At 46.2% G+C, this 23,892-nt stretch overlaps 1 protein-coding gene across 4 annotated transcripts in view; it reads left to right on the forward strand.

Moving 5' to 3' along the window:
- Window positions 1-5,222: 5,222 nt before the first annotated feature.
- REPS1 (RALBP1 associated Eps domain containing 1) overlaps window positions 5,223-23,892 on the forward strand; it is a 134,816-nt gene continuing 116,146 nt past the window's right edge. For 2 of the 4 annotated variants that reach the window (XM_069725937.1, XM_069725939.1), the window contains exons 1-2: window positions 5,223-5,872; window positions 17,600-17,723. In XM_069725937.1, the coding sequence (XP_069582038.1) occupies window positions 5,720-5,872; window positions 17,600-17,723 (277 nt within the window). In that variant the 5' untranslated portion in view covers window positions 5,223-5,719. The remainder of the gene's footprint in view (window positions 5,873-17,599; window positions 17,724-23,892) is intronic. The other 2 variants (XM_069725938.1, XM_069725940.1) reach the window with 2 other exon arrangements.

Below are 23,892 nucleotides of genomic sequence, written 5' to 3' on the forward strand. Positions count from 1 at the left end.
GGAGAGGAATGCTAAGGGGACAGCCTGAGGACAGAGAGGAATGCTATTGGGATAACCTTAGGACAGAGAGGAATGCTGGGGGACACAGTTGGGAAGTGTGTCCACGTTGCAAGTTTCTCCTGACATTTGCAAGAAAAAGGGGTATGTGTCGTGCAATACAGGAACAACCACCAGAGGGCGAGGAAGGGAGGTAACAGGAGCTCACCTCAACTGAAGACCAGTAGAGCTGAGCAAACACTGCTAGAGGGCGGTAGAGAGGTCGTACAAGCCAAAGTCAGCAACAGCCAGGAACGCAGTGTCAGAGGGGAAGGCTGGTGCAAGGTCTGAAGCAAGCCAGAGGTCGGAAAGCCGGTAGGGAGTGCGGTAACAAGAGGACGAGATGAAAAACAGCCAAAAACACAAAAGGTTAGAGCCAGACAGAACAATCCAAAACAGAAATGAGAGATGGATGCACAGGTCAGAAGTCAAGTAGAGAAGGTTAACCCCCTCCCCCCCCACGTACAAGTTCGGAATGCAGAAAGCAAACCCCGACCCGGATCATGACGGTACGGTTATTTTGCGGCATGATGGCATATTTTATTGGGACCTATCATAATAATAATAATCTTTACTTATATAGCACCAACATAGTCCGCAGCACTTTACAGTTTGACAGTTTCAAACGCAAGTCATAGGTCACAACGTTAACAATACAATAATTAAAGCACAATAAGACGACCCTACTCGTGAGAGCTTACAATCTACAATGATGTGGGGGAGATACAAGGTACATGTGTGTATTTACAATGATGGTCCAGCCATCTTCAGGGGGGGATAGATGGAGATAGTGAATTGGGCTACACATGAGCCCTTACACATAAAATGACTTTTATTAGGGAACAATGATAGGCCGCTCCGAACAAATGTGTTTTGAGGGCGCGCCTAAAACTATGCAAATTGTGGATGGTCCTAATTTCTTGAGGTAGAGCATTCCAGAGGATTGGCGCAGCACGGGAGAAGTCTTGGAGTCGGGAGTGGGAGGTACAGATTAGTGCAGAGGTTAGTCCAAAGTCATTTGCAGAGCGCAGTGGTCGGTTAGGCCGATAGACAGACATAAGGGAGGAGATGTAAGGGGGTGCCGAACTGTGGAGAGCTTTGTGGCTGAGAACAAGTACTTTGAATTGGATTCTATAATGAATGGGCAGCCAGTGTAACGACTGGTGAAGAGCGGAAAGGTTGGTGTGAAATGTAACGCCCAGACAGCGCGCCTGCTGCCGGGGTGTTATTATGGTGCCCCCCACGGAGAGGGAAACATCAGGTTTAGCGAGGTTAGTAGATGGTGGGAGCAGAAGAAGTTCAGTTTTGGAGAGGTTGAGTTTCAGATAGAGAGCGGACATGATGTTGGAGACTGCAGACAGACAGTCAGTGGCGTTCTGTAGTACAGCGGGAGTAAGGTCAGGGGATGACGTGTATAGTTGTGTGTCATCGGCATAGAGATGGTACTGATAGCCAAATCTGCTGATGGTGTAAGGAGGTGAAACACAAGAAGAGTCCGGGGGCGGTTACCTTCTCGGCTCTGTGCCTGGAACCATTGAGCTGTGCTACAGGTTCCCCAGGGGGCAGACCTAGGGACTGGGACACGAAGGAAGCCGGGCAGAGATCGGGAAAGGCGCGCGCGCAAGGAACAGAGCAGCGTGAGCAGCGGTCAGAGCAGGGCGTAGCTGTGCTCCGGGAGAGAGAGAGCTCCCGGTCAGAGGACAAATACAGGGAGATTGCCCAGAAAGACTGCATCTTGTGAGTACATGAAAGCAGACTCTGCTGTGACAGCAGAGGGGCGCCTTGAGACCAGTGCAGAGACATTGGCCCGTGCAGAGACTGCGACCCCCTGGTACCCGCGGTATCAGTACAGAGACTGTGATTCCTGGTGAGAGACTTAACAGTGCAGAGCCCCTGATTCCTGGTGAGAGGCTCTTGGTGCCTACGTTGGAGAAGACGACCCTTCAAGCAAGTCCTCATCAGACTGATAAGTGTTCTTTTCTCAAGAAATCCTGCTTACTTCTGTTACACTGTTTGACTCCCATAATTTTGCACTGTTTTATTGCTAGTTATTTTCCATTGCTTCCTCCCTGTGAGGAGAACCTGATTCCTGTTATTAAACCCCTCAACTGTTGGTCTGTCTGTTCTGTGGTGACATACTCAGTATCTGCATACTACTACAATGGTCAGTCCAATTGGGGCCGTGTAGAGAGAGAAGAGAAGGGGGCCAAAGACTGAGCCCTGAGGTACCCCAACAGTGAGAGGGAGAGATGAAGTGGAGCCAGAGAACAGAACACTGAAGGAGCGGTCAGAAAGATAGGAGGAGAACCAGGAGAGAGCAGTGTCCTTAATGCCAAGTGACTGGAGCCTAGAGAGTAAGAGAGGGTGGTCGACAGTGTCGAAAGCTGCAGAAAGGTTGAGAAGAATGTTTGCCCCCCCCCCCCCTCAAACACAGGAAATAAAGCGGGGGTCTCATGTCCTCATAGACCCCATGTCGCTTAATGGGTTAAATTCCAAGGTTAAGGTTAGGTCAATTTTGTGGTGATTTTATGTAAAGCGGCTTAAAGCAGTTTTATCTGTTTTTTGCGCGCTCATATTTGCGGACCCTGATTGGTCCGTTGGTTTTTGGCGGTGTTTTTTGTGTAAATATAAGCCCGGTTCCTGTCAGCACCTGTCATTGCGCTGGTGCTTGAAGAAAGAAGAGCCCACCCTCCATCCCTGTATATTGACATCATTATCCTGTCGTTTGGTTTTATTTATTGGGTAAAAATCACCCTTCTTTGAGTGGATTTGGCTAATGGATTTTTGAAAAATATGCCTTTTAACTTATGAAGTTTATTTATTGGTTTTTATTCAAGTTGTTTGTAACCCTAAATAAAACCTCACGGCCAAATTTTTATTCCACCAATAAGGTTGTGGTGTCATTTATTTTAAAATAAGTGGGTCTTATGGGGACATGAGCAGAGAGCAGTCACTGTTACACTTTGCTGTCAGAAGATCATTGGTCACTTTGATGAGTGCAGTTTCAGTCGAATGTAGGGGGCTGAAGCCGGACTGTGAAGGGTCTAGGAGGGAGTGAAAAATAAACATAAACAAGAGGATAAACTACAGTTGTGGCTAAAATTATTGACACCCCTGCAATTCTGTCAGATTATACTCATTTTCTTCCTGAAAATGATTGTAAACACAAATTATTTGTTATCTTCATTTAATTTGTCTTAAAAAGAATTGTCCTAAAGCCAAATTGGATATAATTTCACACCAAACATAAAAAGGGGGTGGACAAAAGTATTGGCACTGTTTGAAAAATCATGTGATGCTTCTCTAATTAGTGTAATTAACAGCACATGTAACTTACCTGTGGCACCTAACAGGTGTTGGCAATAACTAAATCACCCTTGCAGCCAGTTGACATGGATTAAAGTTGACTCAACCTTTGTCCTGTCCTCGTGTGTACCACATTGAGCATGGAGAAAAGAAAGAAGACCAAAGAACTGTCTGAGGACTTGAGAAACCAAATTGTGAGGAAGCATCAGCAATCTCAAGGCTACAGGTCCATCTCCAAAGATCTGAATGTTCCTGTGTCTACCGTGCGCATTGTCATCAAGAAGTTTAAAGCCCATGGCACTGTAGCTAACCTCCCTAGATGTGGACGGAAAAGAAAAATAGACAAGAGATTTCAACGCAAGATTGTGCGGATGTTGGATAAAGAACCTCGACTAACATCCAAACAAGTTCTAGCTGCCCTGCAGTCCGAGGGTACAACAGTGTCAACCCGTACTATCCGTCGGCGTCTGAATGAAAAGGGACTGTATGGTAGGAGACCCAGGAAGACCCCACTTCTTACACCGAGACATAAAAAAGCCAGGCTGGAGTTTGCCAAAACTTACCTGAAAAAACCTAAAACGTTTTGGAAGAATGTTCTCTGGTGAGATGAGACAAAAGTAGAGTTTTTTGGGCAAAAGCATCAACATAGAGTTTACAGGAGAAAAAAAGAGGCATTCAAAGAAAAAAACACGGTCCCTACAGTCAAACATGGCGGAGGTTCCCTGATGTTTTGGGGTTGCTTTGCTGCCTCTGGCACTGGACTGCTTGACCGTGTGCATGGCATTATGAAGTCTGAAGACTGCCAACAAATTAGCAGCATAATGTAGGGCCCAGTGTGGGAAAGCTGGGTCTCCTCTCTCTCTCTCTCTCCCCTCTCTCTCTCTCTCTCTCCCCTCCGTCCCTGAACAGAAAAGCTGGTGTTACACATTTCAAATCGCTACAGCGCACAAGCAACAAGATGACGATAGGCGTCCACGCCCCTAAGACCTATGTCATCACTCTGCCCACGCTCCTTCATTGGCTGAAAAAATGGCGCCAAGCGCATCATATGAAACGCGACTTTGGCGCGAAAGTCGCGTACCGCATGGCCGACCCCACACAGGGATCGGGTTGGGTTTCATGAAACCCGACTTTGCCAAAAGTCGGCGACTTTAGAAAATGAACGATCCGTTTTGCTCAACCCTAGTCATGGGTGTTCCAGCAGGACAATGACCCAAAACACACATCAAAAAGCACTAGAAAATGGTTTGAGAGAAAGCACTGGAGAGTGGAGACTTCTAAGGTGGCCAGCAATGAGTCCAGACCTGAATCCCATAGAACACCTGTGGAGAGATCTAACAATGGCAGTTGGAGAAGGCACCCTTCAAATATCAGGGACCTGGAGCAGTTTGCCAAAGAAGAATGGTCTAAAATTCCAGCAGAGCATTGTAAGAAACTCATTGATGGTTACCGGAAGCGGTTGGTCACAATTATTTTGGCTAAAGATTGTGCAACCAAGTATTAGGCTGAGGGTGCCAATACTTTTATCTGGCCCATTTTTGGAGGTTTGTGTGAAATGATCAATGTTTTGCTTTTTGCTTCATTCTCTTTTGTGTTTTTTAATTTAAGACAAATTAAATGAAGATAATACCAAATAATTTGTGTTTGCAATCATTTTCAGGAAGAAACTGAGTATTATCTGACAGAATTGCAGGGGTGTCAATACTTTTGGCCACAACTGTAATTCACTGAGAACCTGAGCGGAAGATGCAACACCGCACAGTACCACTGGGTGACGCTGAAGTCACGTCTGTGCTCGCTCTGTGAATTCGCGCACGCGCTCTCGCCTTGGGCAGTGACGAGCGCGCGGCCCCTTTCGCTGGATATCCCTCCCCACCACTAGAGGCAGTGCTGTGTCTGCTGCTCCTCCCAGACCTGTCAGTCCGGCGGGTGAAGGGTGCCCTGCTCTACATCCGGCTCCTCAGTTCACGTCTTTTTCGGACTTGTGTATGTGACGACGTCATCCAGGGGCGCACAGGAGCTGCGGAGTGGTGGCAGCCGAGCGCTTACCGTCCGGCTGGGCTGTGGCCGGTGACCCGGAGCACCGGGCTTCTCTTCCCGGCCGCTGAGGGAAGTTGTGCGCTTAGAGGGGCGGTCCTCCCCACCTGCTGCTGGCACATGAGGACAGCGGTGCCCCCCAGCGCGTGTGGGTGAGGGCACATGTGGCTTGTAGCCCCCTAGGTCCCTGGCTACTGGTGAGGGCACATGTGTCTTCTCGCCCACAGCTGCCCTGACTTGTGGTGTGGCACATGTGGCTTGTAGCCCCCCGCTCCTGGCTTTCGGGGGGACTTGTGTGGTGTTTCCAGCCCTGGAAGTGAGGGTCGCCCGGCCGGGGAGCATGGAAGGCCTGTCCCTCAGCGATGCTGAGCAGAAGTACTACTCTGACCTGTTCGCCTACTGTGACACTGACAGCACCAAGAAGGTGGCCTCCAATGGCCGGGTGCTGGAGCTCTTCCGAGCCGCCCAGCTCCCCAGTGAGGTCTCCCTGCAGGTAATCTTGTGCTAACCTCTGACCCCTGGGTACGACCCCCAGGTCTGTGGGGAAGTGCTTGGGTCTCGGGTCCTCACATCTGATTTTTCCATAAAAGTTGAAGTTAAACTGTCACATTATTAACTATTTCAGTGGATTAGTTGTGCCTTTTGCCAAAAAGTTCTCCTGTTGGTTAAGATCGGTGAGTCCTGTGCCCATCCTGGACTGTTCCTATCACCATTTTACCACGAGTAATTGAGATCCATTTAAGCCCGAGTTCAGACATCCGTCTATTTCCTGACCCATACTCGTCCGTATCATATGTGCCTATCCGTACTCTGACCGCAATACCTGGCCATCAGAATTCGGCCTAAGTGAGTGATGTTATGACTTGTCATGTGCTGATCTATCAGATGCTGTAATTCATATTACCTCCTGTTTGGGGCGCTGCAGAAAGAGGAGTGCAGAGTCCTGAGTATGGTGGTTTGGTCTGTACACGGCATCTGTAGAAGGAACACTACATGCATTCCATCTGATATAATGGGGGCTGTGTATCCAAGGATGGGGCTGCACGGTGGCTTTGGTAGTGACACGTGGCCGGTGATCGCTGCTGCACGGTGGCTTTGGTAGTGACACGTGGCCGGTGATCGCTGCTGCACGGTGGCTTTGGTAGTGACACGTGGCCGGTGATCGCTGCTGCACGGTGGCTTTGGTAGTGACACGTGGCCGGTGATCGCTGCTGCACGGTGGCTTTGGTAGTGACACGTGGCCGGTGATCGCTGCTGCACGGTGGCTTTGGTAGTGACACGTGGCCGGTGATCGCTGCTGCACGGTGGCTTTGGTAGTGACACGTGGCCGGTGATCGCTGCTGCACGGTGGCTTTGGTAGTGACACGTGGCCGGTGATCGCTGCTGCACGGTGGCTTTGGTAGTGACACGTGGCCGGTGATCGCTGCTGCACGGTGGCTTTGGTAGTGACACGTGGCCGGTGATCGCTGCTGCACGGTGGCTTTGGTAGTGACACGTGGCCGGTGATCGCTGCTGCACGGTGGCTTTGGTAGTGACACGTGGCCGGTGATCGCTGCTGCACGGTGGCTTTGGTAGTGACACGTGGCCGGTGATCGCTGCTGCACGGTGGCTTTGGTAGTGACACGTGGCCGGTGATCGCTGCTGCACGGTGGCTTTGGTAGTGACACGTGGCCGGTGATCGCTGCTGCACGGTGGCTTTGGTAGTGACACGTGGCCGGTGATCGCTGCTGCACGGTGGCTTTGGTAGTGACACGTGGCCGGTGATCGCTGCTGCACGGTGGCTTTGGTAGTGACACGTGGCCGGTGATCGCTGCTGCACGGTGGCTTTGGTAGTGACACGTGGCCGGTGATCGCTGCTGCACGGTGGCTTTGGTAGTGACACGTGGCCGGTGATCGCTGCTGCACGGTGGCTTTGGTAGTGACACGTGGCCGGTGATCGCTGCTGCACGGTGGCTTTGGTAGTGACACGTGGCCGGTGATCGCTGCTGCACGGTGGCTTTGGTAGTGACACGTGGCCGGTGATCGCTGCTGCACGGTGGCTTTGGTAGTGACACGTGGCCGGTGATCGCTGCTGCACGGTGGCTTTGGTAGTGACACGTGGCCGGTGATCGCTGCTGCACGGTGGCTTTGGTAGTGACACGTGGCCGGTGATCGCTGCTGCACGGTGGCTTTGGTAGTGACACGTGGCCGGTGATCGCTGCTGCACGGTGGCTTTGGTAGTGACACGTGGCCGGTGATCGCTGCTGTACGGTGGCTTTGGTAGTGACACGTGGCCGCTGCTTATGCCGTTTGCTATAGAGTTGCATGGCGTCCCACAATATACCACACCGAGTTGCAAAAGTTGATACTCCTTTTGCCTCTTGCTTGTTATAGTTGCGGTATTTTTCGGGTCACAGTGTGATCCCACTTATAGCACTATGCTGCAACGTGTCAACATTATACAGTGGCCCTGGGTTAATGGTAGCTCCCGTACGTATCGGGCCATGTTCACCCCCTCAGTATTTGGTGAGTCTTTTACCTCCGTCCTTGTTCCACTCCTGGTTCTGGCTTCCGGACACTGAGCTGAGAGACTGACCGTGGCTCTAGTTGAGTGTTTGGATCCTTCCTAGAGAGTGCTTGTGTTTCTTGGCTCTGCAGCTACAATCAGTCCGTGTTTCAGGTTAGACTGATCCAATCCCACATCACTGTATCTTATGTTGGCAATGTCCAAATGGCAGACGCAGAAGTGCCCACAGATTGGTACTGTGAATTGCCAAGTAGTGCCAGAGGTTTCCACCAGTATGCCCGCCTGATAGACTCGTTTTGTTATAGTAGTTTTGTTTCTCTAGGCCTTCAGACTTCCACCAAACTCACCCCTTCAACTGATTGATTCAACCTATTGGCATCTGTGTGCGGTCAGTCTGCCACTGACTAAGCCTAAATTCACACTTTTGTGTGCTTTCCAGTTTCTTTTCTCAGACAGCACACTGACCAATAGTTTCATTGACTCATCCACATCCATTTTAAATATGGGTCCGTGTGTCCAGTCTGTGAGAATCAGCGTGTCATGGATCAGACTCCACCATTGAAATGGATGGGGATTAGTGTTGAGCGAACGTGCTCGGATAAGGTGTTCTCTTTGGTGTGCACTAATCCTATGTCCAAGTCCCCGCGGCAGCTGTTAGGCAATCCCTGCATGTGTTATGGCTGTCGACATGCAGGCGCGGGGACTCGGACATATTACTCGAGCACGCCAAAAACACTGTTGGCACTCGAGCATGTTCTGTTGCCACTGATCTGTGAATGTAGCCCAATGCCTCTTTCAGATGGCCATGATTTTTCTTGTAACTATGCCCACAGACCATTTTTCATCTGTTTAGAGCTTTTCATCTATAGGTAAATTAGCAAGCCTCTCCTATTGCTTACAGTGCTAATTACGGACAGCACATGATCTATACACTAATGCTGTCTGTCATTTCACACACCCATAAACCTGTATGGGGAGCTTTGATGGAGATATCGCTTGTGATTTTTTTTTTTTTTTTGTGGACCAGTAGGTATGCAAAAACAGATATGTGAACAGCCCAATAGACTATAAAGGGTACATGTACATGCAATACGGACGCCTGAGTGAGGCTTAAGGGTGCATTTAGACGTGTCAGTAAATGTAGGACCACTCGCTCCAGATTATCTGCCCCCGTAAACAAGCAGTAAGCAAAGCGTTCTTTCATTGGGTGTATTGCTCGTTGGGCAGGTGATTAGATCGCTTATGCCAGCTTATCGCCCAGTGTAATTTTACACTGGTGATGGCTCCGTCCCCATCGGTTGTCAGCTGGTGGGAGTAGTAGAAATCTCACGCCCACTGTGCTTTTTTTTTTTTTTTCTGCTTGTAAACTGACCTGCGGTGCAGGTTTCAACTCTGCAGCATTTCTCTTGCGGGTGGGCAGCGTTCTATGTGCGGACTTTCCCCATAGACTTGTAGATGCCGCCAATCTGCAGGTAAAGGCCCAGGTGTTCTTGTGCTTTTCCACTGTGGAAGCACATTAAAAATGCATGTAATCTGGGCCAAGTATAGCAATACAGTTTTGTCAAGGCCAAATATCATGACCTATCAAAAACAAAGCAGCTCTATTTAAAGCATGACACAAGAAAGAGACACAAAACAATGTTTAAAAAAAGCAATGAAAAACCACAGGTAACCTAAGTTTTTAACCCCTTAATGACAGCCAATACGTCTTTTAACTGACCTGAGATATGAGAACAGCCTCCCCATACAGGTGACAATCCACAGCTGTCGGCTGTGCACTATAGCTGACAACCTGCTGCATCAGCCACGATCAGTGTTTGCACTGTTTAACCCCTTAGATGCTGCTGTCAATAGTGACTACATCATTATTAATGGTTAACAGAGTGTGGGGGCTTCCTCTTCATCCAAATTGGTGCCCTCAGATCATGATTGTGTGGTCCTGATTAGGGTTGAGCGAAACGGATCGTTCATTTTCAAAAGTCGCCGACTTTTGGCAAAGTCGGGTTTCATGAAACCCGACCTGATCCCTGTGTGGGGTCGGCCATGCGGTACGCGACTTTCGCGCCAAAGTCGCGTTTCGTATGACGCGCTTGGCGCCATTTTTTCAGCCAATGAAGGAGCGTGGGCAGAGTGATGACATAGGTCTTAGGGGCATGGACGCCTATCGCCATGTTGTCGCTTGTGCGCTGTAGCGATTTGCAATGTGTAACACCAGCTTTTCAGTTCAGGGACGGAGAGAGAGAGAGAGACCCCCATTGACTTTGCATTGGGTTTCGTGTTTCGGTCGATCCTCGACTTTTTGCCATAATCGGCCGATTTCACTCGACTTTTGAGATAGTCGGGTTTCGCGACTCGACACTAAAAAAGTCAAGGTCGCTCAACCCTAGTCCTGATGTTTGCCATGGCACTTCACGACCAAATAGTGGAGTCTGTCAGCTGTAGTAATATGTTTAGAAGTTAGAGGCACTTAGTTGGTAAAAATACACTTTTTCATTTCTGTCATGCCACTTGCATTAATTCCTGTAAAGCACCTGAAGGGTTAATAAACTACCTGACAGCCATTTTCAATATGTCAGGAGGTGCTGTTTTTAAAATGGTATCACGTTTGGGGGTTTCCTGATATATGGGACCCCTAAAGGCACTTTAAACATGGATAGGTCCTTAAAAAAAAAAAAAAAAATTTGTAAATTTCCTTGAAAATATGAAAAATGACTGCTACATTTTTAAACCTCCTAAAATGCTAATAAAATAAAACAACATTTTACAAATGGTGCTGATGTAAAGCAGACATGTGGGAAATGTTGTTTATTAATATTTTGCTGTTGTATGACCATCTGGATTAAAGGGATAATCATTCATAGTTTGAAAATTGCTAAATTTTTTTTTACATTTTTCTCAAATTTCTGATATTTTTTTATAAATAAGTTTTGTGTTTATTGACCTAAATTTACCACTATCATAAAGTATAATGTGTCCCGAAAAAAACAGTCTCAAAATCACTGGAATTTGTTGAAGCGTTGCAGAGTTATTACTACATAAAGTGACGCTGGTCAGATAGAAAAAAATTTGGCTCCGTCACTAAGAGGTTAAATAGGTGCAGAAATTCTACAGTGGCAAAAACTCAACAAAGGCCACGTTCCCACGGTGAGCTTAGCTAGCCAAAATTGGCACCACAGTGGTAAGAGGAGCCCAGGGAAACCTGCAGTAGTTCTGCTGCTTCATAAGAAAGACACACAGATGTTAGAAATAGACGAATGAAAAATTGGGTCAGGCTTGTTGTTGCAAATCCGTTGTTTTGTGTGATCTTCTGCACAAGAAGAAAAATCTGACTTGCGTTTCACCTTTTTAGGGAGGGGGGTGTTTCGCCTTTTTTCCTGCTTGATGTAGAATGGATTTACAGAGTACTGAATTGGATTTAAAGGGAACCTGGGAGCTGCTACATGCGGCCCAATCTACAGGACTAGCTGTACGTCTCAGGCAGGTACAGTGGGGCAAAAAAGTATTTAGTCAGTCAGCAATAGTGCAAGTTCCACCACTTAAAAAGATGAGAGGCGTCTGTAATTTACATCATAGGTAGACCTCAACTATGGGAGACAAACTGAGAAAAAAAAATCCAGAAAATCACATTGTCTGTTTTTTTAACATTTTAACATTTTATTTGCACATTATGGTGGAAAATAAGTATTTGGTCAGAAACAAACAATCAAGATTTCTGGCTCTCACAGACCTGTAACTTCTTCTTTAAGAGTCTCCTCTTTCCTCCACTCATTACCTGTAGTAATGGCACCTGTTTAAACTTGTTATCAGTATAAAAAGACACCTGTGCACACCCTCAAACAGTCTGACTCCAAACTCCACTATGGTGAAGACCAAAGAGCTGTCAAAGGACACCAGAAACAAAATTGTAGCCCTGCACCAGGCTGGGAAGACTGAATCTGCAATAGCCAACCAGCTTGGAGTGAAGAAATCAACAGTGGGAGCAATAATTAGAAAATGGAAGACATACAAGACCACTGATAATCTCCCTCGATCTGGGGCTCCACGCAAAATCCCACCCCGTGGGGTCAGAATGATCACAAGAACGGTGAGCAAAAATCCCAGAACCACGCGGGGGGACCTAGTGAATGAACTGCAGAGAGCTGGGACCAATGTAACAAGGCCTACCATAAGTAACACACTACGCCACCATGGACTCAGATCCTGCAGTGCCAGACGTGTTCCACTGCTTAAGCCAGTACATGTCCGGGCCCGTCTAAAGTTTGCCAGAGAGCATTTGGATGATCCAGAGGAGTTTTGGGAGAATGTCCTATGGTCTGATGAAACCAAACTGGAACTGTTTGGTAGAAACACAACTTGTCGTGTTTGGAGGAAAAAGAATACTGAGTTGCATCCATCAAACACCATACCTACTGTAAACCATGGTGGTGGAAACATCATGCTTTGGGGCTGTTTCTCTGCAAAGGGGCCAGGACGACTGATCCGGGTACATGAAAGAATGAATGGGGCCATGTATCGTGAGATTTTGAGTGCAAACCTCCTTCCATCAGCAAGGGCATTGAAGATGAAACGTGGCTGGGTCTTTCAACATGACAATGATCCAAAGCACACCGCCAGGGCAACAAAGGAGTGGCTTCGTAAGAAGCATTTCAAGGTCCTGGAGTGGCCTAGCCAGTCTCCAGATCTCAACCCTATAGAAAACCTTTGGAGGGAGTTGAAAGTCCGTGTTGCCAAGCGAAAAGCCAAAAACATCACTGCTCTAGAGGAGATCTGCATGGAGGAATGGGCCAACATACCAACAACAGTGTGTGGCAACCTTGTGAAGACTTACAGAAAACGTTTGACCTCTGTCATTGCCAACAAAGGATATATTACAAAGTATTGAGATGAAATTTTGTTTCTGACCAAATACTTATTTTCCACCATAATATGCAAATAAAATGTTAAAAAAACAGACAATGTGATTTTCTGGATTTTTTTTTTCCTCAGTTTGTCTCCCATAGTTGAGGTCTACCTATGATGTAAATTACAGACGCCTCTCATCTTTTTAAGTGGTGGAACTTGCACTATTGCTGACTGACTAAATACTTTTTTGCCCCACTGTATATAAACCTTTAGAAAACCCAAGAAGAAACACATGGAGTACACGTCCCATATTTAGAAATGTAAAAATGTTTTTATTTAACAATATTTAAAACCACAAAGTCATAACATATACAGAACATACAATAAGGGAGACTTAGGATAGCACTGAAAAAATCAAAGCAACGGTAAACCCTCGTACACTGCTAATACCCCAAGTGGGGTGCCGCTAATCAAAAAAACGGCCTATATCATACTTAAACCGGTTTAGTGGCTCTTACCCATACAGTCGGTCTACGGTCTACAGGGGTCACCGCCGCAGCCCCAACGCGCGTTTTGCGTCGGCTTCGTCAGGGGGCAGGTATATAAACCTTGCAGCTTTTCACAGAAAGACATACTTTAAAGAGTTGTCCACTACTTGGGCAGATTCTCATACCACTCACTTGGCCTATACTCACCTCCTGTACCAGTGCCGTTCCCACAGTGTCTGCACGCGCTCTCCCCGGGGCTCTTGTGCTGCTGTTGTGACACATGACACTGGCGCCCAATCAGAGCTGGCATCACTGTCCCCGCCTTTGGCCAAATCCAGCATGAAGGCGAAGTCTGGGCCACACATTTTGATCATGTGGTTGTCCTAGTAGTGGACAGCCCCTTTTAAAAGCCGCCAGGGACTGAGACCACGCTGTAGACTAGTTGGGCAGGCCGTGGCTTCTCCCTGTACACTCATGTAGGCAGAGACTTATTAAAGTTGTTCTTTGAAATTCCGCAGCATTTCAGAATCGGACATGCCAGGCTGAGATCATACAGCCAGTGCCTGATACCTGCGGCCCACAGATCGGGCAGCATGGATCAGATGCCAGGTGTGCCCACGGGACTGATAAAGGCGTATTACCATAGCAGTAAAGTGGATGAGAAGTTGGTGTATCAGTCCGGGATGGACCCGGTTGAGAATGTGCAGGTTTTTTAAGCCACAATATAACATGACAATCACGTTTTGTATATGAGGGCTTTACCGGTCTACTCTTCCCATAGATCAAGATATAGAATAACAATATGAGTAGAGGCATTTTAATTATAACGACCAAGCGGCCCCCTTCTGTCTATGGATCAGAGGAGGATGGCGGCCCCTTCACCCACTGCAATGCAAATGGTTATCTAAGGCTATGTGCACACGTAGAAAAATCTGCGGATTTTTCCGCAGCGGATTTGATAAATCCGCAGTGCAAAACCGCTGCGGTTTTTAATGCGGATTCTGCTGCGGTTTTCCATCTGCAGTTTTCTATTGGAACAGTTGTAAAACCGCTGCGGATTCCGCACAAAGAATTGACATGCTGCGGAAAATAATCCGCTGCGTTTCCGCACGCTTTTTCCGCAGCATGGGCACAGCGTTTTTGGTTTCCCATAAGTTTTCATTGTACTGTAAACTCATGGGAAACTGCTGCAGACCCGCAGCAAAATCCGCATCGTGTGCACGTAGCCTCACTATTCAACAATCATTTTGGCATCTTTAAAAAGAAAAAAGGAAAATCTCTTTTAAAGTCAATCTAAAAATGTATAAGGCTATGTGCACACGATGCGGAAAACGCTGCGGATCCGCAGCAGTTTCCCATGAGTTTATATTACAATGTAAACCTATGGGAAACAAACGCTGTGCACATGCTGCAGAAAAAAACGTATGGAAATGCATAGGTTTACATTCCGCAGCATGTCACTTCTTTCTGCGGATTCCGCAGCGGTTTTACACCTGCTCCAATAGAAAACCGCAGTTGTAAAACTGCAGTGAAAAACGCAGATAAACCGCGATAAATCTGCAGCAAAAAAAGCAGCGTTTTTGCCCTGCAGATTTATCAAATCCACTACAGAAAAATCCGCAGTGGACCATTCTACATGTGCACATACCCTTAAAGAAAAAACATTGCTTATGTTTTTCCCTAGCTACAAGTTGGTCTGTTACATCTTGGCTGCAGCATGCTATTTTTTTTTTTTTTTTTGCCCAAAAGCTCAGATAAGCAGGGAAAATAGATACAGAAACCAGGAAACTGGCCTGACCCATCCGCCGTATCTTACTCACAACATGTCACTCTCATTTACACTTCTTAAAGGGATTGTCCCGTGATTACAACTTTATTATTTATCCATAGGATCCCATTGTTCTCGAGAGTTCAGAGGTTTTACCAGTGACTTATTCCCACATTTCATTTGTAACATGTGAACACTTGGTTGCACTCAGCGTGCGGGTTTTAGTCGGGTGCCGGAGTAATGGCTGTGGTCAGGTAGGTGTCGGCACCCACTCTCAGCTGGTATGTGAGCAGTAGGCTGGTGACTGCCAGGTTCTCTATGCACTATAAAAGATGTCACGAAGATCATATGTTGTCTCCAAATTATAACAGCGCTAGCTTGTAAGAGATTGTAATCTGTGTGTCTATATATATCGAAGGTATTCGCCCCATTGGCATTTTTCGCTTTTTTTTTTTTCTGCCTCACAACCTGGAATTTCACTTTTTTTGAGGGTTTGCATCAGTTCATGTAAAGAACATGTCTACAAATGTGAACATTTGGTTTTCTTTTTATTGTAAAGCAAACAACAAATGGGGAAAAACTAACTAAAAACTTCAGTGTCCATAACTCTTCATTCCCCTAAAGTCAGTACTTTGTAGAGCCTCCATTTGATGATGATGGATTTGATGATGCTTTGGGAGATCGTCCGAGATTGGGATATCTTTTTATAACCCAACCCTGACTTGTACTTCTCAACAACTTTGTCCCTGGCTTGTTTGGAGATCTCCTTGGTCTTCATGGTGGTGTTTGGTCAGTGGTGCCTCTTGGTTAATGGTGTTGCAGCCTCTGTGGCCTTTCAGAAAAGGTGTGTATACTGACAGACCATGTGACATTCAGATTGCTCACAGGTGGCTTCCTGTCACTAAGCATGTGACTTATGAAAGCATTTGCTTGCACCAGAATTTTTTAGAGCCTTCATAGCAAATGGGGTGAATACATATGCACACAGCAATTTTTTAGTTATTTGATCTGATCTATTTAATTTATGCCTATATTTTTCTCACTTCACCAACTTAGACTATTTAGTGCTGATGCATTACAAAAATAAACACAGGTTGTAATGTAACAATATAGGTAAAAAGCCAAGAGATGAATACGTTCACATGCCATTGTACATAGCAGTAACAAGTCAGTGCTTCTTTAGTTTTGGCTTTCTGGCATAAATAAACTTGTATTATTTTGTACAAATCCAATTCTTCAAGAAGTGAAATTGCTCAGACCTAAAGATTAACGGACGCTTATATGTAAAGTCCTGAGACAAAAGGCCCAAGTATAGGTGCACAGGCGGATAAGCTTATTAGATGGGCCGGTTTCGGGTATAGATGCCTTCCCGTTCCTAAATGGGCCTCTTCCTTAAATAGTCCACAGCAAATGGCAACGACATGTGTGATAGTAGAAAAACATTGCTCCATCCGGCAGAGTAAGGCTACATTCACACGACCCAGGTGCTGAGAAAACAGACTGCACTCAGACCAGTGTCATTCAATGGAGCTGTTCAAATGACCATATCTTTATTTTTTACATGGACTGACTGAATTCAATAAATTGCAAAATGTATGATTCTTCCATATTTTCAATGAGACTTGCTCATTTTTGTCTGTGTGTGCAGATTCATGGATCCAATTCATGAAGACTGGCGTTCATGCTGGCATTAATTAGAAGGTATGCCTCTTCGTGAATTGGAAGCATTTGTCGAGTGGTGTACACCTTGGCGTGCCTGGCCACAAATCCTACTCCAGTCCCTGCCGGAGAAAGATTTGAGGCGTTGTGTACACCACAGGTCATCATGAATTTGACAAGTGGCCCCCGTCCGGCCCCAGCTGTGCCCTGGGTGAGAACTCCAAAAGTCGCAAAATTTTAGCGTCGCCCCGCGTTGTGACCAAATGATACAACACAACATAGCTTTTCACGCCAGAATAGTGTCGTACAAGCTTTGATGAATGGGCCCAATGTTTTTCCTTTGATCCTATGTGTGTTTCAGAAGATATTCTTGTTCCATGCATGTAGCTAGCCAACACCTAGGTGCTGGATGGCCATAAAGGCCTCATGTCCATGTTAAACCTACTCATAAGGGAAGAATTAGTTCAGCTTTTTATTCTTGGGTGTGATCTCACAAGCAATGCTAGAAGAACCTGCCAGGTTGCTTGTTTATTAGAGAATAGCTTTCATCACTGGTAGAATAGTTCAATTGTGTTGGTGTGAGTCATGACGAGAAGTCAAAACTTTACAGGTCTGTTGTGAATAGGAAGCTAAGATTTGGGCTTTCCCCCTCCGAACAAATACCTTGTAGAATAATGTAGATCCTGGTTAAATATGTCAACCTGACCTATCTTGTTACCATAGATAGAAGCATGAGGCCATTTTGAACTTCGGTCCCAATCTTTACATTCAGTAGGAGACATGGGAGCCCACATAGGATGTTGGCTTAGTGTTACCGATACAGTATCGCGCATCCGATGGCTCCTGGGACTTTAGCGCTTGACCTGCTGTCCTCTGCTTTAGGTCTGATTTATGTCCTACCTTAATTTGTATCTAGTTTATAGTTACACTCCTCCTCTTCTTGCCAATATTTTTCAGATCATGGAGCTATGTGGAGCAACGAGGCTTGGCTACTTTGGAAGAAGCCAGTTCTACATTGCCCTGAAGCTTGTAGCTGTGGCACAGTCTGGCTTACCGCTGCGAGTCGAAAGCTTAAACACTGGTAAGTGGCTCCTCAAAAGTTTCTGCCATGTGATACGACAGGTTCCATCAGAAATGCAGAATGTGTAACATTTTAATTTACATTTGGTGTGCGGATAATTATTTTAGAGCCAAAACAAAGATTGAGGGCAAATGTATTAAGTCAGTCAATGGCTGAATTATCCCCATGTTTCCCAAACCAGTTTCCTTTACACATTTTTCCCTACCCTTCTGTAAAGGGCCATACCCTTTTTATTTTTACGTCCACACACATTTTTTTTTTTAGTTGTGAAAAAGTTTTGTAAAAAAAAAAACCTCCCAATTTTTTTTTTCTCCCCTATGATGATTTGATGGCTTTAGTGGTTGCAACCTAGTATATCTTGGTGGTGTGGTGTATTACATTTTTAAAGAGGTATGTTGATAAAAAAAATCCGAATTCTGTTTTTTTCCCCCCCCTCTTTATGACGGTTACCGTATATACTAGAGTATAAGCCCAGGTTTTCAGCCCATTTTTGGGGGCTGAAAGTCTCCCTCTTGGCTTATACTTGAGTCATACACAGGGGTCGGCAGGGGAGGGGGAGCGGGGGCTGTCTAATAATACTCACCTGCTCCTGGCGCTGTCCCTGTACGTCTTTTCCCTGGCGCTGGCAGCTTCTTCCTGTACTGAGTGGTCACATGGTACCGCTCATTACAGTAATGAATATGCGGCTCCACCTCCCATGGGGTGGAGCCGCATATCATTACTGTAATGAGCGGTAACGGTGACCACTCAGTAGAGGAAGAAGCTGTGGCACCAGGAAATCAGGGACTGCACCGCGCCAGGAGCAGGTGAGTATACGGGGAGCCAGGGCCGGCGTCAGCACCCGGCACACCGGGCAAATGCCGGGGCCCTGGGGAGAGGGGGGGGGCCCACTCATGCTGTCATAGATACAGCTGGGAGAGCAGAGCAGGAGATAACATGCTCTCTCCCCCCACAAAGTCACTGCTGGCTGCGTTCTCTTAACCCCTATGTGCCAGCTCTGACACAAGCATCTTCTCACTCAGTCAGTGCAGCCAGGCAGGCACACATAGGGGTTAACAGAAGGCAGCCAGTGTGACTGTTTGTGGACGGAGAGGCAGCCAGTGTGACTGTTTGTGGGCGGAGAGAGCACGTTCTCTGCTCTCCCCCCTGGGTGGCTGCAGACAGTGCTGAAGTTTATCAGGCAGATTCCGAGGAGCTCCGTCCTACTAGTGCCCCAGTGAGTGCAAAGGTATCCAGCAGTGGTTGCAGTTGTGGCTCAGTCTGCTGCTGTCTGTCTCCGCTGCCTAAAAATGTGGGTGATGTCTGGAGGAGCAGCTGGTGGGGTGCAGCCTGTAGCCGCCCAGCTCACCCAGAATACATGCATGCTGCACCAAACCTGCACCAGTGGGGTAGGAAGAAGCTTAACCCCTTCCCATCTGTATGAAGGTTATTGCTAAACCTTAAAGATAACAATCCGACCCGCATAAATGGGGTTAACCAGATGCCAGGAGGAAGGGGAGCTGCTGCCATGGATAAAACTGAGCTGTGGGCTGTACATTGGGGCCCCGTGGCCCCTGGCTGGTGACTGGAGGGACTCTGCCCAGTGCTGGCATGTGGGTGATTTCTGCTCTGGAGTCTCAGCTTCTCTCCTCCAGGTCACACTGTGCAGTCACAGCAACATTGGTTGTCTCTGTCCAGGTCCCAGCAGCTGCCACTGCTCCCACCACGGACATGGCATCACTTAACCCTTCCCCTGCGGCCACCGGCAACAAATCCACATTATTCCTTGATTAAATCAGGTTCCAACCCAATAGAGGAGCAGACATTTCCTGCTGCCATTAGGGTCCGGGAGGGGGTGACATTGGCTGCCCTGCTACTCTGTAGTGGGGGGGGGGGTGACAAGTGTAACATGGGGTAACGATGACGGAGAAATGCACAGGGTAATAGTGAGCGCGACAGAGGGCAGTGTATGGTATGGAGCAGTCAGGGGGTGGGCTGCAGGATCCCCCCATACTGTACATGACTGCTGAGGACAGGGAGGCGTTTAATGAGCTTCTAATGACGGGGCGCTAATTGGGTCATTAGGGTTTGTGGAAAGGATTCAGCATCAGGTCCCTCATTAATGCCCGAGCCGCCTGTTACTTTGTAGCACAGATCTGTTGGGACCGCAAAACCAAACAACGTTGTTTATGTAGAAAAGTCTTTGTTTCATAGAAAAACTCAAAACAGAAAAGCACCTCTCCTGTATATATACACTGTACAGCACCTCTCCTGTATATATACACTGCACAGCACCTCTCCTGTATATATACACTGCACAGCACCTTTCCTCCTGTATATATACACTGCAGAATCTACAATAGCTGTCACTCATGTAAGAACTGAAATCTGGCATTGTTCTATACATTTCTCTGCCGTATCTGTGCATCATAAATCGGGGTATGTGTTAAAGGGGGGGGGCCCACTGAGACTCTTTCGCCCGGGGCCCTCGAAAACCTGGAGCCGGCCCTGCGGGGAGCGCTGCGCGATATTCACCTGTTGCCCGTTCCAGCCGCCGCTCTGTCTTCAGTGTCTTCTGCAGTGACGCTCAGGACAGACGGCGCGATGATGTGGTTAGTGCGTGCCCTCTGCCTGAACGTCAGTCCAGAAGACGCTGAAGATGGAGTGGTGCCGGAACGAGGAGCAGGTGACCATTGAAAGTGCCGGGGACCTGAGGGACTGAGAGCTGAGTATGTGATTTTTTTTTTTTTTTTTTTTTATCGCAGCAACAGCAAATGGGGCAAGTGTCTGTATGGAGTATCTTATGGGGCAATAACGTTTGTGCAGCACTATATGGGGCAAATGTTTCTATGGAGCATCTTATGGGGCCATTATTAACCTTTATGCAGGATTATATGGGGCATATTTTAATATGGAGCATCTTATGGGGCCATTAAACTTTATGGAGCATTATATGGGGCTCCTGATTCAATATGGATATTCAAAAACCCTTAACCTACTGATGTCTCAATTAATTTTACTTTTATTGGTATCTATTTTTACTTTTGACATTTACCGGTAGCTACTGCATTTCCCACCCTAGGCTTATACTCGAGTCATTAAGGTTTCCCAGTTTTTTGTGGCAAAATTAGGGGGGTCGGCTCATACTCAAGTACATACGGTAATTAATTTTGATAGTCTAGTCTTTGAATAGATGCAGCAATGCAAACTTTTTTTATGCCCCCTATTTTACATACTGAATATAATATGTATTGAAAAAAAAATCACATTTGCTGCAGCATCTATAATCATTAAATTATTTTATTTAGTGATCTAAATTTGTGCTGAATCTTTTTATCCGATAGAATAGATGCTACTGCGCAGGCACCATCTTTGAGGAGACAAATCTTTTTTTTTTTTTTTTTTTTTGCTCTAGCAAAATGGCGCCTGGGCAGTAACGTCGATCGGATTGCCGATGGACGCTACTGTGCAGGCGCCGCCAGCGCCATTTTGAGACGTGGCATCCCATCTCAATTCCTGTCAATTTTGCATTGAAAAGTCAAATGGCGCTCCTTCCCTTACGAGCACTGCCATGCGCCCAAACAGTGGTTTACCCCCACATATGGGGTATCGGCGTACTCAGGACAAATTGCTCAACAACTTTTGGGGTCCAATTTCTCCTGTTACCCTTGGTAAAATAAAACAAATTAGAGCTGAAGTAAATTTTTTTGTGAAAAAAAAGTTAAATGTTCATTTTTATTTAAACATTCCAAAAATTCCTGTGAAACACCTGAAGGGTTAATAAACTTTTAAGATATGTAAAGTAAAAGGAAAAGCGCTGGAAAATGAACACCTCTTGAATTTACATGTAGGAGAATATATCCACCTGCATTGGAACTCTAGCTTTCTGTGTATGCTCTAAAGCCTGACTTTTTCAGTAAATATACATGCCTAATTTTATTTTCGCATGAAGGCACCACAAGGCTGCTAACCTATTCTGTGCACACTATTGCTGTAGGTGAGTGGTTCCTTTACGTATTTTTACTCTACAATCCCTATCAGAGGAAGCACTTGGATAATCCCAATACCTCTTCCTAAGTGCAGGGTCATAATTTCATATTTTGTTTTAAAAAAAATATAACCCTAAAACGTATAACTCAAAACAGCCGTCCTTTTCCACCTTTATTAAAAAAAAGCAAACGCATTTGGCATCATGTTTAACCCTTTAATGACAGCCAATACACCTTTTAACGGCAGTCATTAAGGGACCTTATTACTCAGCACAGCTTTTTAAAGGGAAGGTACCGCGTTTGTAGATCATTAATTAATCAATGTAATGTAGCATAACATGCTGTTATAACCCAGATTTGAATGCATGTAAAACAGATTCCGTGTGTTATATGAGTAAAAAGAAGGAACTGGGGGCTGACATCTTGGTTTTGCAGCAGTAGCACGTCACTATCAGTGTCAGATTACGGCACCCCATGGACATAGGGTCCGAGCCGGTCTATTATCTCCTATCTGTAACATTGCAGCAGCATTAGCAGTGAGCTGGGCACGCCTCTGTGGGCTGCACAACTCACTGCTGTAGGTGTGACTAGCTGCCATTTTATTATAGCCCTGTGCTATTTGTTGAGCTCCACTTACTCTCTATCGCAGGACAGAAGCACTGACTGCTCCTCTGTACTCCAGGCACTGCAGGTTCTGGGCACACATCCTCTGCTCTCACACTCTGCCCTGTGTGCTTCCCTCTGCTCTGTCTCCCCACAATCCCAGTGATCTCCGGTAAACTGCACTCTCCCCCTGTGTCGCTCTCCCTCTCTGTGCGGCGTGGGGGGGTCTCTGTGCGTGTGTGCAAGCATCGTCCGATGGGACTACAAGTCCCATCGGACGCTGCCTGCTACAATGACAGTAATTGACACATTAGCCAATTATGGGACAGTAATAGTCCCATCATCCGGCTAATGTGCTGAATGAAAAAAAAAAATACTCCATACATACTCCATATATACTCCATACATACGTGCTACATACATGCATGCTACATGCATGCTACATACATACGTGCTACATGCGTGCTACATGCATGCTGCATATATATATATACGAGCTGTCACATATACGAGCTGTCACTCTGATGCAGTAACTGCTGGTGATAGCAGGTCACAGGGCAGTCACACACAAAATGGTGCTGCCCTGTGATGCTGCTCTTCATTCTTACTGTTGGAGCAGTAACTGCTGACATCACCATTTCCCTCCCCTTTTGGGTGGTCTAATATCCCTGGGGCAGAGCTGCTAAATCTTACTATAGCTGCTTGAGGTCTAAAACGGAAAATGCTCCCCCTAGTGGTAAATATGTATATTTGTAGAAAAATATATAATATTTTTCATATAGAAATGTTTGCAAACAGTGCAAACATTGCATTAATACATTTTAATTACTATTTTAAGCTTAATTTCACAAAAAAACAAAATACAAGAAAACTGGTGGCACCTTCCCTTTAACAGTGAGGAATAAGAGAATGTTGCCACCTAGCTGCACAATTTTGTCAGCTGTACATGACATCTGACACCCTGCTGTATCCGCCCCAGCTGGTTTTGAGACCGATTAACCACTTAAATACCGCTGTAAAATCGCAACAGCTGTATTTAACTGGTTGCAAGAGGGTCACAAGACCACCTTGCTTACCATTGGACCCCCTCAATGAGAATCACGGGTCCCGATGATTGTCTTGGTACCCTGAGGTCATGTGATGACCCCAGGATACAGTGGCCTGTGAGATCCAGCTACCAGTGATCAAAGTAAGAAAAAATATATATATATATTTATTATAGGACAAAGTGTAAACAAAAAAACACACAAAAAAGCACATCATGAAAAGCCGTTTCCTCACACAAAACACAGCATTTGCGATAAAACAAAAATCAACAAAAAAATTACACAATTGGTATCGCTGCATCTGGAATGATCCGCTCTACAAAACTGGCTCGTTATTTATTCCTTATGGTGAATGCCATAAAAAAAAAATTTAAAAATGGCCAAAATGTCACTTTTTTCATCATACTGACTCATAAAAAAGTGATCAAAAAGTCGTGTGTAAAAAAAATAAAATAAAAAAAAATGGTATAAACGAATACTCCAAACCGTCCCACTAAAACAAGCCCTAATATGGCTAATTCAGAAAAAAAAACCAATCTCCAAAGCACTGGG

Source organism: Ranitomeya imitator, chromosome 5, assembly GCF_032444005.1.
Source record: "Ranitomeya imitator isolate aRanImi1 chromosome 5, aRanImi1.pri, whole genome shotgun sequence".
NCBI classification, from domain to species: Eukaryota; Metazoa; Chordata; class Amphibia; order Anura; family Dendrobatidae; genus Ranitomeya; species Ranitomeya imitator.